General features: G+C 38.4%; 1 protein-coding gene across 1 annotated transcript; it reads right to left on the reverse strand.

The window, feature by feature from the left end:
• Positions 1–1,948: 1,948 nt before the first annotated feature.
• On the reverse strand, positions 1,949–2,512 carry RNASE9 (ribonuclease A family member 9 (inactive)). The gene has a single exon (XM_016199631.2). It carries the CDS (start codon positions 2,510–2,512, stop codon positions 1,949–1,951), a length of 564 nt encoding a protein of 187 aa, XP_016055117.2.
• Positions 2,513–17,374: the final 14,862 nt, after the last annotated feature.

Below are 17,374 nucleotides of genomic sequence, written 5' to 3' on the forward strand. Positions count from 1 at the left end.
AGTGACACACTCAAGGGGCACACTTGGTGAACACCAAAGCTCCACTGAAGTAAATCCTGCTCCATAGGGGTGTCTCCAGCACAGCAGCTCTTTGGCTGTAGTTGCAGCTAGTCCTCACAGCTGATTGGCCTGGGGGTCAATTCCTCCCAGTGATGCCAACAGCAACCTAGGCCCAACTACAACAGGACAGTGCACACAGCCCACACAGGGGAGCTCCTAGAAGGCCCAGCTCAGGTGCCTGGGGAGTCTGAGCCACTGGATCTTATAGGACACCTACTCCACAAAGCCACTCCACAAATTCCAGGAGACACAGCAGTTCTACCTAATACACAGAAACAAACACCTGGAAGCAGCCAAAATGGGGAAGCAAAGAAACATGTCACAAAGGAAAGAACAGAAGAAACCTCTAGAAGAAGAACTAAATGCAATAAATCCAAGCAAGCTAACAGATACGAAGTTCAGAATTTTGTTTATAAGGATGTTTAAGCATACTATTAGGGAAATAACTGAGAAAATTGATAACATAATAAAGTACCAATTTGAAATGAAGGCTACACAAACTGAAATGAAGAATAATTTACAGGGAATCAACAGTAGAGTAGAGGATGCTGAGAATCAAATCAGTAATTTGGAACATGAGGAAACAAAAAACACCCAACCAGAAGAGCCAAAAGAAAAAAGAATCCAGAAATATGAAAATAGTGTCTCTGGGACAACTTTAAGAGGCCCAACATTCATCTTATTGGGGTGCCAGAAGGAGAAGAAAGAGCAAGAAATTGAAAACCTATTTGAAAAAATAATGACAGAAAGCTTCCCCTACCTGGAGAAAGAAATAGACTTACAAGTCCAGGAAACACAGAGGGTCCCAAACAAGAGAAATCCAAAGAGGCCCACAGCAAGACACATCATAATTAAAATGCCAAAGGTTAAAGACAAAGAGAGAATCTTAAAAGCAGCAAGAGAAAAGCAGTTAGTTACCTACAAGGGAGATCCCATACGACTGTCAGTGATTTCTCAACAGAAACTTTGCAGGCCAGAGGGAGTGGCAAGAAATATTCAAGGTGATGAAAAACATGGAATATAACCAAGATTGCTCTACCTAGCAAAGCTATCATTTAGAACTGAAGGTTAGATAAAGAACTTAACAGGTAAGAAAAAGCGAAAGGAGTTCATCGCCACCAAAGCAGTACTACAGGAAATGTTGAAGGGTCTTCTTTAAGAAGAAGCTAATGAACAAAGGAATCTGATGAACTAAATAGATCCAGAGACATTGACGCAGGCAACAGATGATCATATTTCAGAGGAAAGAGGGAAGGGGGGTGGAGGGTGGGAAGAGATTAACCAAAGAAGTTATATGCATATATGCATAACCCATGGACACAGTCAATAACGGGGTGAAGGCCTGGGGAGGGGGTGGGAGTGAGGTGGAGGGGGTCAATTGGGGGGGAAAATGGGACACCTGTAATACTTTCAACAGTAAAGATAAATTTAAAAAAGAAAAGAAAGGTAATTCCAAATTCAGAAACCTCACAAAACCACACCACAGACACTTCGCTAGGTCAATGCACTTTATTATTTCTGTTGAACTAGAGAGTCACACGAATTCAACTTTGGAGCATTTTCTGTTTTTCTAGGTAGCAGTCCCTGCCTCTGTCATCCTTTCACTACAGGCATTCATCCTCCTAACACATTCAAAATGTGCTGTTACGTGACCTATCGGAAACCACATCTCAAAGCACTGTCTTTGAACCTAGCCCACGTTGCCTGTGCATGGTGTTAGGAGACGAGAGGGAGGTGGATGATTAAAATGAGTGGATCAAAATTACCATCCTCAATTTTGACCTATACGAATCAGTATGGAGAGAGGTATATCCTCTCGCTCAAACCTCTTAGTTGATACTCTTCTAGGATGGTGGGAGGAAGACATCTTCCTAGTGGATGGCATTTTCTACTTTCTAGATATTTCCAAAATATCATTTACGTCATTAGGAATAATTTTTCCGATATCATCTTGCCATCCACAAGTAATAAGGGCATATCCATGCTTCTCAACAGAGTTGTATACACAGCCTGTTATCACAGTTCCCGTTATTAACTTACAGTACACTCCTACTATTTCTTTGTTGACCCTGTGACATTTCTTAACTCCATTTTTACATGGTACATACATGTTGCTACAGGCACTTAGCACCTCCTTATATGTTGCTAGGAGGAAGAAATGTTCTTCCTTACACTGATACCCGATGTGCACATTTTTGACCATAGTTTCTAAACCACAGTAGGCAAAATCAATTTGCCTTCCAGGCCTAGCTATGAAATGCTTTTGGAAATCTTCTTCGGTAGGTGGTTTGGTAGGACCTGTAACATGTAGTTCGGCCAGATAATCTTCAAATTTTTCTTCCGTCTCCTCTGAGAATTCTGAATATTTAGGTAGCATTAGAACTTTCAATGGAAGTGGCTGCAGCAGCAGGAGAAGCAGAGGCAGGGACTGCATGGTGAGCAGAGAGCGCATATTTTCCTGTTGGGAATACAAGAGACATGGAGATACATTCTGCTGTGCTACTGTGCTCCTTCTATTCCTGTGCAGGCTCCATTTCCACAACCTGTTGCTTCTGTGAGCTCTAAGACTTTGAACCCTTTTAAAACAGACAACTCAGAATCTAAGTAACTCTGAAATATTCACTAAAACCTGATCTTACTAGACCTGTGTTCAGTCTAGAAGATTGTGGATTAGAAAGGGAAAGGTGGAGAAAAGAGGGAGAGAAAAGGAGAAAGGGAGAGAGATAAAAGTCAGGAGAGAAAGAAGGAAACAAGAAAGGAATGAAGGAGAGAGCAAGGGAGAGACAGAGGGCAGGAAGGAAGGAGAAAGGAGATCAAGACAGCAGTGGAGAGAGAGGGAGAGAGGTGGAAAGGAGGCTCCTATGCTCCCTCCAGCTGGGACAAATGCATTGGTTCCCTTTTCAGGAGTTAAGAACTTGTGCTGAAAAGAGCCATAAGTGACCCATCCTCCCCTCACTTACATCCTGCTGTTATGAGAAAAATTCTTCATCTTGTGACTTCCTCTTCTTGCTCACCTCTTACCAGAGAGGCCCTTGGAGAAGGTATCTGGAGGATCAAACGAATACCATACGCTGAGCTTCTTTGTGTGTCTGTTTTTACCACTGTCTCATGGCCTGGAATGGCTCAGTCCGTTTTGCAGCCTCCTCTGCATCCTCTTACCACTCAGAATAACTTTTCCACTAGGGTATATCACTTACTTTGTGTGTGTTTTTCTTCCTTTTTTTAAATCCTAGGCAAACTTCATGGGTTTTTGCTATGATCAGGTTTTCGCATCCCTAAACTCCATTTTTGTGCTCCTATTTGCAATTACAGTAACCTCATCATCAGAGATTTCAGTCGTTACATTACTTCTTTCTCGGTATGTTTCCATGTCTATCCCCCCCACAGCAGGCTGCACTAATATTTCCCCAATACTTTACATACGTATGAGCAAGTGTCTTTGCTACACAAATGTGTAAAACTGGGTAATGATTTACATTTTCTAAAACAATTATATTACATTAAAAAGAAATAAAAATATTTAATTTGGTATACATTCATGAATTACATTATTATTATGCTTCCTGGTAATTATGTTAAATGTTAACTTTCTTTTTTTAAACTTTCCTTAAAAGAGCCTGAGCAGAAGTAGCATGTGCCTCAGGGATCATGCCCCACTGCTAGACATCAGAGCACAGTCTACTTTTTAGTGGAGAGTGTCATCTTTCATAGAGAACTCCTGGGCTTAGTAATCATTTTCCATTCCTATTCCAAATTTGACTGTTAATCATTAATCTTCCAGGGAAGCTTTCTTTTTTTTAAAAAAATTTTTATTATTATTTTTTTAAATAAATTTTTATTGATTTCAGAGAGAGGAAAGGAGAGGGAGAGAGAGATAGAAACATCAGTGATGAGAGAGTCATTGATCGGCTGCCTCCGGCACGCCCCTGACTGGGGATTGAGCCCGCAACCTGGGCGTGTGCCCTGACCGGGAATCAAACCCCGATCTCCTGGATCCTAGGTCGATGCTCAACTGCTGAGCCACGCCCGGCTGGGCCCAAGAAAGCTTTCTTCCCAAAGAAAGACAAGTACCTTTGCCCATGGACTCCTCATCTCTTTTAGTCCTTGTGTTGAGTATGCTTCAGAGAATGGGTGTTTCAAAGTTTGGGTTGGAGAGAGCTTGGCACTGGGGATATTGACTTTTCCTAAGAGTACAGGAGCTTGAGGTAGAAAGAGAGAAGAACAAGTGTGAGCTGCTGAGATAAATACATTCTTGGGGTCACCCTAAAATAAAAATAACAAATAATAATGGTGAACATAATGAGCTATTATGTGCCAAGCACTATGCTAAGAACTATACACAAACTATCATCATCCAATTAGCCTCATGATAAAGGTATGACTTTTAGCATTGTTTTTGTTTTTATTATAATTAGCATCTCTGTGAAAAGAGGCTGCTTACAAATCTTATGTTAGTCTGGCAGGATGCCGGTTCAAGCTCAGGTCACAGGTCTGTCGGATTTCTGCATTTCTGTTTCTAACTGCTCTTGTTCATCAGCCTAGTTTCCCTTCCTAAGCTAGACTGTACACCCGTTTCTGAGCTGTCTTTGTAACTCTATGATTACAGACGAACAGAAGCAGAGAGACCACCAAAGTAGCCAGTGCCAGGATTGTCTTGGAGCTCCTAGAGTGCAGTGATAAACCGGCCCACGCTCCATGAAGCCTCGCTGTGCTGTCACGGAAGGAATTTCCTGGGTTTTCCTATTCCACTGTGCCCTTGGTATAAAAGAAGTCTCCCCTTAAGGCAACCTGAAGGATTCTCCAGTACTGGTAACCCAGAGACTCCAACTTAGATGGAGATAGAGATGGAGAGCCTCTGAGCCCAGGTTAGATCCAAGTCTGTATGCAAGTGAGTAGAAAAGGTCAGAGAATGGTCGAGTTAAAGAAAGGTAGATGTTGGGAGCACATATCAGAAAGTGGAAAGAATAGGAAAATTCTTTTTCTGAGAATGGGACAGGAAAGGAGGAAGTGATCTAAAACATAGTGATGTGAGAGTGGGCACTCTCGGTGTGACCATGTTTGTCCCATCCCTGCCCCCACACTCTCGTTAGCCTCCCCCAGGGAATCTTTTCCCAAGAGTGATCCCATTATGACAGTCCAGGGAGCTTGGTACAAGCTCCATTAAGGAGAACCTGGAGCCTCTGTGACATTTTGGGTTGGAGAAAACAGGACAGCAGAGTTTAGGCTCCTGTGGCCCTTGTAATCTACTGAGGACATGCACTAGGACCTGTCAGGCCACCTCTTCATTTTGTATATCCTCAAAGTTCTTAATCCTTTATGAATTCAACTTGTGGTTTATGCTTGTCAAAAATCCTTTTTCACCTCAAAAGTATACACATTTTCACTTACACTCTATTTTATTACTTTTATGGATTTTTAAATTTGTCTTTCATCCATCTAAAATTTATTTTGAAGCATAGCGAGAAGTGTTTTCTTTCCATATGGTTTATACATAATTCCAGCACCAATTATTTGGGGGAATAAAATCCATTCTTTCACCCTTAATTTAAAAGTTACCTTATAGATTTACAGATCAGTTTATTTCTGTGCTGGTAACAAGCATGGCACAGACATGGTTTTGGGTAAATAAATCTATTCTACAATAAGCAAAAAAAAAAAAAAAAAAAAAGCTACCTTATATGTTAATAATTCTGTTTCTGAATGATCTATTGTGTTTTGAGAATAGATTTATCTATTCAAGTGCTGATAATATGGTTTTACTTATGACCATTTTATAAAACACTGTAATATCTAATGAAGGAATTACATTCATTCTTCTCATTCAAAAGTTTAGTGCTGAGACAGAACACAGAGACACAGTGCAGGAATGGGGATTAATTAAATAGAAGAGAGGGTAGAGAATGAAACAGAAAGAGAGAAATGGGGAGAGTGATGGAGAACATAGAATAGATAGTATTGAAACATGCTCATGCCAAGTTTCTTAAGTTTTTGCCTAGTAATCTCACACAGCAGAATCACCTAGTCCACCTGGCCTCCTTGGTTTTTCTTCAGACATCATTAATCAAAGTCTCTGTGAATAGGCCCAGAAATTTGCACTTTAAACAAAATCAAGAAGTGATTCTTAGCCCACTAAAGTTCGAGAAGCACTTTCTTAGTATACAAGGGTGGGGCAAAAGTAGGTTTACAGTTGTTTGTATGAAAAATAATACAATAATTAATAAATAATAATACAAGAATAAACTCTATATTTCATATACTCACAACAGTAAACCTACTTTTGCCCCACCCTGTACATAAAAATGTACTTTATGATAAAGAAAATATCCCAAAACAGTGGGGAGAGAAGCTTTTTCAGTGAATGATTTTAGAAAAAGATTGAGATGAATTGCTTTCACTTTTTGGTTTTTGTTAATAATGCTGCTTTGAATACAATTGTACAAATATCTGTTCAAGCCTTACTTTTTTTCTCTGCTTTTAAACTTGATTGGGCGGTTTAGAGCAGCTTAGATTTTATAGGCAGGGGAAGGGCCTGAGGGAATTTCTCTGTCCGGGGTCTCTCTTCCTAAGATGCAGGTCCTGAGTCCCCCATTAGTGCTCTATATTTAACCACAATTAAAATAAAATAAAATAAAGATTGAAGTGAGTCATAAGCCCCTTGGGTAGACAAATACATATGTATTTCTGAGGGGTTATTAAGTGATTAAAAGTAAATGGCGTTTTAAAAAGAAAAAGCAGGATTTTTAACAGATCTTAAAGTGAGGCATCAATGGACAATAATTATACATAATAATTATATAGCCTCAATCACAAAAGGTAAAAAGGAAAATTGTATCTTTTGAATTGGCAATAATTATAATACCTTACAAAGGCAGTGCTGGCAAGAGTGTGGTGAGGTGGGCAATTGTGCATTTCTGACTAGAATAAAAAATTTGGCAAAAAGAATAAAAGCTTTAAAAAAGTGAAACTTTTACCCCAGTTTTAATTGCTAGAATTCTAAGCATGCAAATATGGATAGAAAATTTTTTTTAATAAAGACAAAATTTGAAATTTGAAAATATAAATGTTCAAAAATTATTGGAAAGTTTAAATTGAATCTGATGTCTATAGAAATGACAAAAACACAATAATCATCATTGCAACAAGAACTAATATTCAAGATAGCATTCTATAGTCATAAAGTTATATATTCTTAAAATAGATTATTTTCTAGAATTTACAAATATATTAATGAATTGAGTTTTAGAGATATGCAATATTTTTAATATTATAGTAGGACTGTCTGGTTGCAAGTGACAGAAGTATCAATAAAATTTACTTAAACACAGGAGGAATTATTTGACTCACAGAAAACAGAAGTCCAAGAGGCACAGCAGGATGAGGAAATTAAATTCTTCACTAGACTCTTGTCTTCTTTCTCTCTTATTCTACCCTGCTTTCTAGACTAACTCATTCCCATGCAAGGGCTCTTCATGCAATGGCAGAGAAAATCATTGTCACCTTTATAGACTATATTTAGGGTCACCACAGAAAGTGCCAACCTTTTCCATTTTCATCCAAGGAAAATAATTTTTCTGACTGGTCTTGTTTCTCTCACATGAATAAATCTAGGCATGTGGACTCCTCTGATTGGCTGGCCTGAAGCTCATGTCTTTCTTGGAGAAGTAAAGATGAAACCAAACAACTAAAACCCCAGCAACTCCAATTGCTGACAGAAAGGCTGTTCCTTGCAACACAAAAGGGAATGGAGACCAAATACAAAAGTAACAAATGTCCATTACAAATGGCTACTGAAAAACCAAAACACCGAACCATGTCTACGACATGATTCTAATTAATGGAAATACAGAAAACGTGGTGGGGGAAAGGGGACCACAACAAAGCCTTAATAAATTGTCATTTCTGAATGGTTATTTTTTTTTGTTACCTTTAAAGGAGCTTATTTTTCAAATTTAAAATAAGTAACTCTAAAGAAGTATCACTTGATTTTTAAGATCTGGTTTGTGCATGTTCTTAATATTAAGTGCCAATTTCTCAGAATGTCACATTTTGATAACTGTGAACTTCCACTTTTATCAGCATCAGAAAAGTGAGTTCCTTACTTGGAGTGGTTGAGCACAGGTTCAAAAGCTCAGTCCTTAGAGTTAGACTTACCTTGTGAGTAAATCTCAGAGTAGCTCTTAGTGAAATTGCATAAGAAAAATGTAGGCTTTAACCAGCTTCATGTATACATTTTACAAACATTTTTAGGCAATATTTATGTTTCAGGTCTTCATACCCATAACTAAATTGAGAATTGCGTCAGCTTGAGAAAATCTGGGGGAGGGGGGAATGTGATCCTTGTGGGCCATAAGAGGATCAATGGGTTCTCTTTTGTTCCATCAAAGACATTTCTTCCCCTTAGAGCTTGAGTATCTGCATTTACAGAGGCACACAGAATAGATATATACAAACCACATGTTATTCAATAATTGAAAATCAACTTTCAGAGCACAGTGTAGATAATTTTGACATCTTATTTTGTAAAAATGGAGTCAAGCCAGCTCTGGGGTGACAGAAATCTGTTCACAATTGATTGCAGTTTTCTATAAATGTATATTTACTCATGCCCTGTTTAGCTTTTTAATTGTGTGAGTCTATACAATTTTTTAAAAGGATTTTTTATATTGATACCTGATATTTTTTTTCCTGTACTGCCAGTGGAGTTTAGAAGGTGTAGACCAAGATATGGTCACTGGTTTGGTATGATTTCATACTTAGTCCTTTCCAGAGATCAGGAATCGCAGGAAAATAGAAGTATGAAATACATTAGGATAGATTTATCATAAATTTTGCTTGGGAAAAAGAAAATTAATCCAGTGAAACAATGGGCTCTGCATGAAGAAAAAAATTACACAGACTCCAGTGTTCATCACACACACACACACACACACACACACGCACGCACGCACACACGCACACAGACTCCTCAGTGTATGACGGACTAGAGATTAAAGTAATATTTTTAAAACATTAAGAATATTGATACAAATATATATACTAGAATATTTTTCATAATTTTGAAGTTAGTAAGAGATGTCTTTATTAAACAAAACAAGACACAGGCATAAAGAAAACTATTGAAAGACTTGATTACATACACACACACACAAACGAAATATACGCTCATTATACAAGTACACAGAAAACGTCACCGAAAACAAACAGTGTAATAATCTCTAATGGCAAGAGACACCAAAAATAAATTGCAAAAACCAGAAATATCTTGAAAAAAGTACTTTCAAACATGAAACTGATTCTCAAACTCAGCTGCAAGAAAAGTGTGAATTTCTTTTCTAAATCTAACATACATACCCCAAAATCACAACTGTCAAGATGGCAGCAAAATTTACTTGTCATTTTAGGTGTCTTCCACCTTTCTGACACAATTAGAAAAATAAAAATATCTGAATTTGGCCTAGTAAAACAGAAAGTTCAGTTCTTTGCATGTGGGTGTTGCTTGGTATCATCACAGTTTATCTTTCTGTAATAAATTGTCTTAATAGTAAACACTGTTGTTTTTTCCTCATGTTTCAGATAGCTAAAAATGTTTAAATTTAACACAAAAGCCATCAACATCCCCTTGAGTATCAAGACCCAAAGGTATGGCCAGTTCTTGTGTTATAGAAATAAAAAAATTTTGTCTTTCTTTTCCAATATTCTACAGCAGTAAAGAAAAACTGCTAATGTATACCTTAACAAAGTATTCTTATTTCCTATGAAATCTCCACTCAACCTCTGTGTACCTTAGCTTTTGCATCAATATCTACAGATGCTCATCATGAGTGTAACTCTACTGTGATATATCTACTTTCCCACTAGAAAAGTAGGGAGAGATCATTTAGCCCCAAAATTTGTAGGGAGGCTGTTTAGATGAAAATACTTGAGATCTGGTTTTAAAATGAGGGGAAAAAGGGGCTGATACCATCTTCCAGTCAAGAATAAGTAACATGGACCTGATTTACCCTCCCTCCTGAAACAATAGAAAAAAATAAAACCTAACAAAATGCTGGAGCCCTGGCTGGTGTAGCTCAGCTGGTTGCACGTGGTCCCATACACCAAAAGGTCACTGGTTTGATTCCACAGTCAGCACACATGCCCTGACTGAAGGCTCAATCCCCAGTGGGGGGCGTGCAGGAGGCAGCCAATCTATGTATCTCTCTCATTGATGTTTCTCTCTCTCTTCCTCTCCCTTTCTCTTTCTCTCTAAAATCAATAAAGACATATTTTTAAAAAAACAACAAAAAATGCTAGAAAAACTATTTTCAAGACATAGAACATCAGGCAACAAAACACACTGATCTTTGAGAGACAGGAAACAAACAAGGGGATCCTTACAATTCACTCAGCTTGCTATCTTGAGAGAGATTTCAGGTAAAAGTGAAGGGAGGGGGAATTAAGGAAGAGCCTGAAAACTACCTTAGTTGAGGAGATGAAATTGAGCAAATGAAGAGTCCATAGCATAAAGGACCAGAAAGGATAGAGCTGCCTCAAGACAGAAACTTGGACACCTGCAAAGAGTTCCCCTCAAGTACTCAGCAGAGTACCATTTATCACATGTGTGGGAGAAAACCACCTGAGGCTGAGGAAGAACCATCTAAAAGGATCAGAAGGAATAGTACCTACTCCCTCTAGCCAGAATGAAAGAAGTCAAAATTTATGGGGCATTAAGGAGAGTAGTTAGGAAGGTCTTGCCTCAGTACTGGGGAATAATTAGCCCTAGACTGTTCCTGCTCTGAACCTGCCTAAGGCTCCACACGGTTCTAAATACCTTACCTATATCCCAGAAGGAAGTTCAAGAAGATTTATAGGAATACAAAAATATCCACACAAGGTAAACCAACAAGGTAATATTCACAACGTTTGGCATCCAATCAAAGATTAGTAAACATGAAAAGAAGCAGGAAAATGCAAAGCATAATGAGGAGAATAATAATTTTCAATTAATTGAAATTGACCAGAAAAAAGTTGACCCAGAACAGGCACGGAGTAAAAACATTAACAGTACTATTATAACTGTATTCTTTATGTGCAAAAATTAAGTAGATTGATGGACCATAGAAAACAAGTCAAAATTTTGAAGATAAAAACTATAATGTGTAAGATGAAAAATACACTGGATGGGATTAATGGCTGATGAGACATTGCCGAAGAAAGATTAGTGAATAGAAAGCAAAAGGAATGAAACATGGAATAAGAAAACGAATGTGAAAAGAGCCTCAGTAAGCTGTAGAATGAATTCAAGTGCTCTCACCTGGATAATTTGAGTCCCTGAAGAAGAGAAGCAGCAGGGGTATGGAAAGAAAATTGTAAGAAATAATGACCAAAAACATTGTGAAAAGTATAAATTCACAAGTCAAAAAAACCCAAAAAAACTCAACAAGCTTCAAACACAAAAACATGAAGAAAACTATATTGACTCATAATAATCAAATTGGGAAGAAAAAATGGCAATAAAAAGAAAACCATAGAAGCAGCTATAATTGTGCTGAAACCTTATTTTCTTTAATCTGGCTTTTTACTTTGATTTTTTTCCCTTTGACTCCAACTGGCCTGACCTAGTGCCCCGACTCAACCACCTCCCTCCCTCTCCCTTCCTTAATCAGTAAGCCCTCAGGACAATGAGGCTCTGGTCAGCATCCAGTAGTCTTAGAAACAAAGCCTTAGATATGTTGACCACGGATACAAAGTTTTGGTCAAACTAGAGATAATGTCTAAGTTTCAGTTGTGTTACAGCTCCAGAATGATCCCACCGTCTGCATCCTTGTGAAACCAGAAGAGGCGATGCCATGACTGACTTCAGGACCAGATGCAATGATCAACTACTGCTTATCTTAGTGCCAACACATCAGTAGAGACCACAATTCTAACTCTATTTGTCACCATGACTAATGATTTTTTTCCTATATAATCCATCCCCTAGAAGCCATGGGGGAGCCAGGTCTTTGAGCATTAGCTATCTGTAACTCTGGGCATGGAGCCATCTCCTTAATAAAGTCTTACTTTCTTGGTTGTAAACTCCTGTTCATATCTTATTTGGCTTTGATGTGCACAGGCCAACAGACCCCTTCAGTCCAGAAACACAACCTCAGAACAAAGACATGCTATGACCAAAGAAACAAAGATAGGGTGACAATATATTTCTCATCTGAAACAATATAAGACTACAGTGGAAAACATTATTAAAGTACCCAAAGTAAGAAAACTGTCAATATAGAAATTCTGGACTTGACAAAAATATCTTTCAAACGCTAAGGCAAAATAAAAACTTTCTCAGATTGGAAAGCTTAAGCAATTCATCACCAGCAAACCCACACTACAAGAAATATAAAAGGACAATCAAACAGGCAGGGGGAAAGTTATACCAGTTGGAAATCTGGATCTACACAGGGAATGAAGAACACTGTGAATGGTAATTACATGAGCAAATAAATATTTTTTCTTACTATTTATTTAAAACATAAAATATAGAGTTCTGGTCAAGATGCTGGCATAGGTAAATGTGGTACTTGCCACTTCCCGCAACCACATCAAAATTACAATTATCCCTGCTGGAGTGGCTCAGTGGTTGAGCGTGGACCTATGATCCAGGCGATCACGATTTGTACTCCCAGTCAGAGCACATGCCTGGGTTGTGGACTTGATTCCCAGTGTGGAGCATGCAGGAAGCAACTGATCAATGACTCTCTCTCATCATTGATGTTTCTGTCTCTCTCTTCCTGTCCCTTCCTCTCTCTGAAATCAACTAAAAAAAATTTTTTTTTAAATTACAACTAAAATACAGAACAACCATCATTCAGAACCACCTGAAATCTAGCTGGGTGGAAGTCCTACAACTAGGGAGTTAAAGGAGAAGCACATCGATTGTCCTAGATGGCTTGGCTCAATGATTAGAGCATTGGCTCTTGGACTAAAGGATCCTGGGCAAGGATTCAGAAGTGCTGGAAGAGGCTATTTTTCCTTTACTGAGCCCTCCCCCCAACAGAGCTGGCAGGTGGGGCACCATATCTGAATCTCTATCAAAATGGCTTACATTTTTCCCCTGCCCTGTGATTCCCTGAGACCCTGCCTCTCCCCACTTGCAGGCTCATCCAAGTCATTTTCAGTGGCTTTTCCATACAACTGGCCTCTCTTGCCTCATTCTTCAGACTTTCCTAAAATCTTTCAAACAAGCAGCAGCTGGTCTCAGTGTGCCCCGTACCTATCATAAGTGTCCCCAGGCCCTGCACTAGTGGCAGCCTGCCTTGGTTCATAGCTTGGTCTCTCCTGGGCACCTCCAAGCCCAACACAAGTAATAGCTTTGTAGCTAGCTCATGCTGGGTGCCCCTGGCAGGGCACAGGTAGTGGCTGACTGCACCTCCCAGGAGGCTCTAGAGCCAGTGCATCCAGTAGTTAGCTTCACCCATGCCGGATTACAACCCTACCCCCTCCAAGAATGACACACTCAAGGGGGGAAATAGGGAACACCAAAGCTCCACTGAAGCAAGTCCTGTTCCATTGGGTCGGCTCCTTCATAGCAGCTCCTTAGCTATAGTCACAGATGATCCTCACAACTAATTGGCCTGGGGGTCAATCCCTCCCACTGATGCCAACATCAACCAGGGTTCAACTACAGTAGGATAGTGCACACAGCTCACAAAAGGATGCGCCTGGAGTGCCCAGTTAAGGTGACTGGGGAGGCTGAGCCACTGGGCCCTACAGAACACCTACTACACAGGGTCACTCTACCAAGTCCAGGATATATAGCAGATCTATCTAATACATAGATTCAAACACAGAGACACAGTCAAAATGCAGAGGCAAAAAAAATGTCACAAATGAAAGAACAGTAGAAACCTCCAGAAAAAAGAACTAAATTAGATGGAAGTAAGAAAACTACCTGATACAGAGTTCAAAACAATGGTTATAAGGATGCTCAAGAAGCTTAGTGAGAACATTAACAACATAAAAAAGGACCACCAGAAATGAAGGATACGCTAACTGAAGTGAAGGACAATTTACAGGGAATCAACAGTAGAGTAGAGGATGCCAAGAATCAAATCAAGAATTTGGAATATAAGGAAGCAAAAAAACACCCAATCAGAACAGCAAAAAGAAAAACAAATTGAAAAAACATGAAGATAGTGTAAGGAGCTTCTGGGACAACTTCAAGCATATAAACATTCACATCATGGGTATACTGGAAGGAGAAGAGAAGGAGCAAGAAATGGAAAACCTATGTGAAAAATAGACATGCAAGTCCAGGATGCACAGAGAGTCCCAAAAAAGATGAACCCAAAGAGGCCTACACCAATACACATCATTATTAAAATGCCAAAGTTTAAAGATAGATAATCTTAAAAGCAGCAAGAGAAAAACAATTAGTTACCTACAAGGGAGCACCCATAAGACTGTCAGGTGATTTCTCAACAGAAATTTTTCAGGCCAAAAGGGATTGGCAAGAAATATTCAAAGTGATGAAAAGCAAGGACCTACAATCAAGATTACTCTATCCAACCAATAAAGACTCTGAATAGCTGTAGCCATCTTGAGAAAAATGAACAGTGTGAGAGGGATCATATTACCAGATTTCAAACTGTATTACAAAGCCATTGTAATCAAAACTGCTGGTACTGGTACAACAACAGGCATATAGATCAATGGAACAGAACAGAGTCCCCAGAAATAGACCCACGCCATTATGGTCAGTTAATATTTGACAAAGGAGGCAAGAGCATCCAATGGAGTAAAGACAATCTCTTCAATAAGTGGTACTGGGGAAATTGGACAGATACATGCAAAAAAATGAAACTAGACCACCAACTTTCACCATACACAAAAATAAACTCAAAATGCATAAAAGACTTAAATGTAAGTCATGAAACCATAAAAATCCTGGAAGAAAACATAGTCAGTAAAGTCACAGACATCTCATGTAGTGGAATTTTCACTTATACATCTCCTAGGGCAAGAGAAACAAAAGAAAAAATAAACATTGGGACTACATCAAACTAAAAACCTTTTGCACAGCAAAAGAAAACAGCCTCAAAATACAAAGGAACCCCACGGCCTGGGAAAACATATTTGCCAAGGATGTATCTGATAAGGGGCTAATTTCCAAAGTGTACAAAGAACTCATAGCACTCAGCAAGAGAAAGACAAACAACCCAATTAAGAAATGGGCCAAGGACCTGAATACACACTTCTCCAAAGAGGACATACAGATGGCCAAGAGGCACATGAGAAAATGCTCAACGTTGCTAATCATCAGAGAGATGCAAATTAAAACCACAATGAGGTATCACTTCACACCTGTCAGAATGGCTCCATCAACAAATCAACAAGCTACTCCTGCTGGAGAGGATGTGGAGAAAGAGGAACCCTGGTACACTGCTGGTGGGAATGCAGACTGGTGCAGCCACTATGGAAAACAGTATGGAGGTTCCTCAAAAAATTAAAAATGGAACTGCCTTTTGACCCAGTGATTCCACTCCTAGGAAAATATCCTAAGAATCCTGAAACACTAATCAGAAAGAATATATGTATCCCTATGTTCATAGCAGCACAGTTTGCAATAGCTAAGATCTGGAAACAGCCCAAGTGCCCATCAGTAGATGAATGGATAAAAAAGCTGTGGGACATATACACCAAGGAATACTACACAGCTGTAAAGAAGAAGCATCTTGTACCCTTTGGGCAGCAGGGATGGACCTGGAGAAAATTATGTTAAACTAAATTAGCCAGGCAGACAAAGACAAACATCACATGATCTCGCTTATATGTGGAGACTAAAGAACTTAATAAACTGATGAACAGAATAGATTCAATGACATGGAAGCATGGATCAGACTGACCAAATGTCAGAAGGATGGAGAAGGGCGGGTGGGTGGAGGGGGAGAGAGTAACCAAAGAATTTATATGCATATATGCACAACCCAAGGACACGGACAATGGTGGGGAAAGGGACTGGGGAGGGGGATGGGATGGGGTGGAATGAGTTATTGGGGAGAAAAAGGGACATCTGTAATATTTTAAACAAAAATAAAATTTAAAAAAAAGATTACTCTACCCAGCAAAGCTATCATTTAGAATTGAAAGTCAGATAAAGAGTTTTCCAGACAAGAAAAAGCTAAAGGAGTTCATCACCACCAAACCAGTATTACATAAAGTGTTAAAAGGTCTTCTTTAAGAAGAAGAAGAAGATAAAAGATCACGAATAGGAACAATAAAATGGCAATAAATACATATCTATCAATAATTGAATCTAAAAATCAAAATAAATTAACAAGCAGAACAGAAACAGACTCAGAGATTCAGGAAGCATTTGGACGGTTGCCAGATGGGAGGGGTTTGGGGGATGGGTGAAAAAGTAAAAGGATTTAGAAGTACAAAGTATTCATAGCCCATGGATACAGACAGGAGACAGATGAAGACCTGGGATGGGGTTGGAGATGGGTGGAGGGGGGCAAAGGGGGAAAGTTGGGGACATCTGTAATACTCTCAACAATAAAATAAAATTTAAAAAATAATTTTAAAAATGCACACAGAAAAACAAACAAAAAATGAAATACAATATAAAAAATAGCAGCAATATATAATGGAATTTATATCATATTTCAAAGTAAAATGCAACAATATCATAAAATCTAAAAGGAGAGAAATGAAAGTACATTACTATTAGGTTCTTAAACAATAAATGAAATAATACAGTATCAGTTGAAAGTATGCTAAGTTAAAGATATATACTAAAAACCTTGATGCAACCATTGAATTAACAAAACAAGAAGATATAAATAAAAAGTCAACAAAGGATATAAAAATAGAATCATAAAAATTTTTGATAAATTCAAGTTAAGGCTCCCCAAAATCAAAGACGGAACAAAGAATAGAAGGGACAAACATAAAACAAAAGGACATTAGATTCAAACTAACCATATCAGTAATTTCATTAAATGTAAATGGTTTAAGCGTACCATTTAAAAGCTAGTGATAGTCATACTGGGTTAAAAACAAAACAAAACTCAACTATACACTGTCTATGAGAAACATACTTTATATGAAGACACAAAGAAGTTAATTAACAATAAAAGATGTGAAATTATATACCATGCTAATCCTAGTCAAAAGAATACTGGAGTGGTTATAGCAATATCAACTATATTTCCACTTCTCCTATTCATGTGTTTCTTCCCATTCTTAGTCCTCTTTTCTTCTTCTATTGAAATTTTAGTTATTTTAATGGATCATCTATCAAGTTCAAGATTTTAGTTCTTTCTTACAGGTGCCTTCACTGATCACT

Source organism: Miniopterus natalensis, chromosome 1, assembly GCF_054644295.1.
Source record: "Miniopterus natalensis isolate mMinNat1 chromosome 1, mMinNat1.hap1, whole genome shotgun sequence".
Lineage (NCBI taxonomy): Eukaryota > Metazoa > Chordata > Mammalia > Chiroptera > Miniopteridae > Miniopterus > Miniopterus natalensis.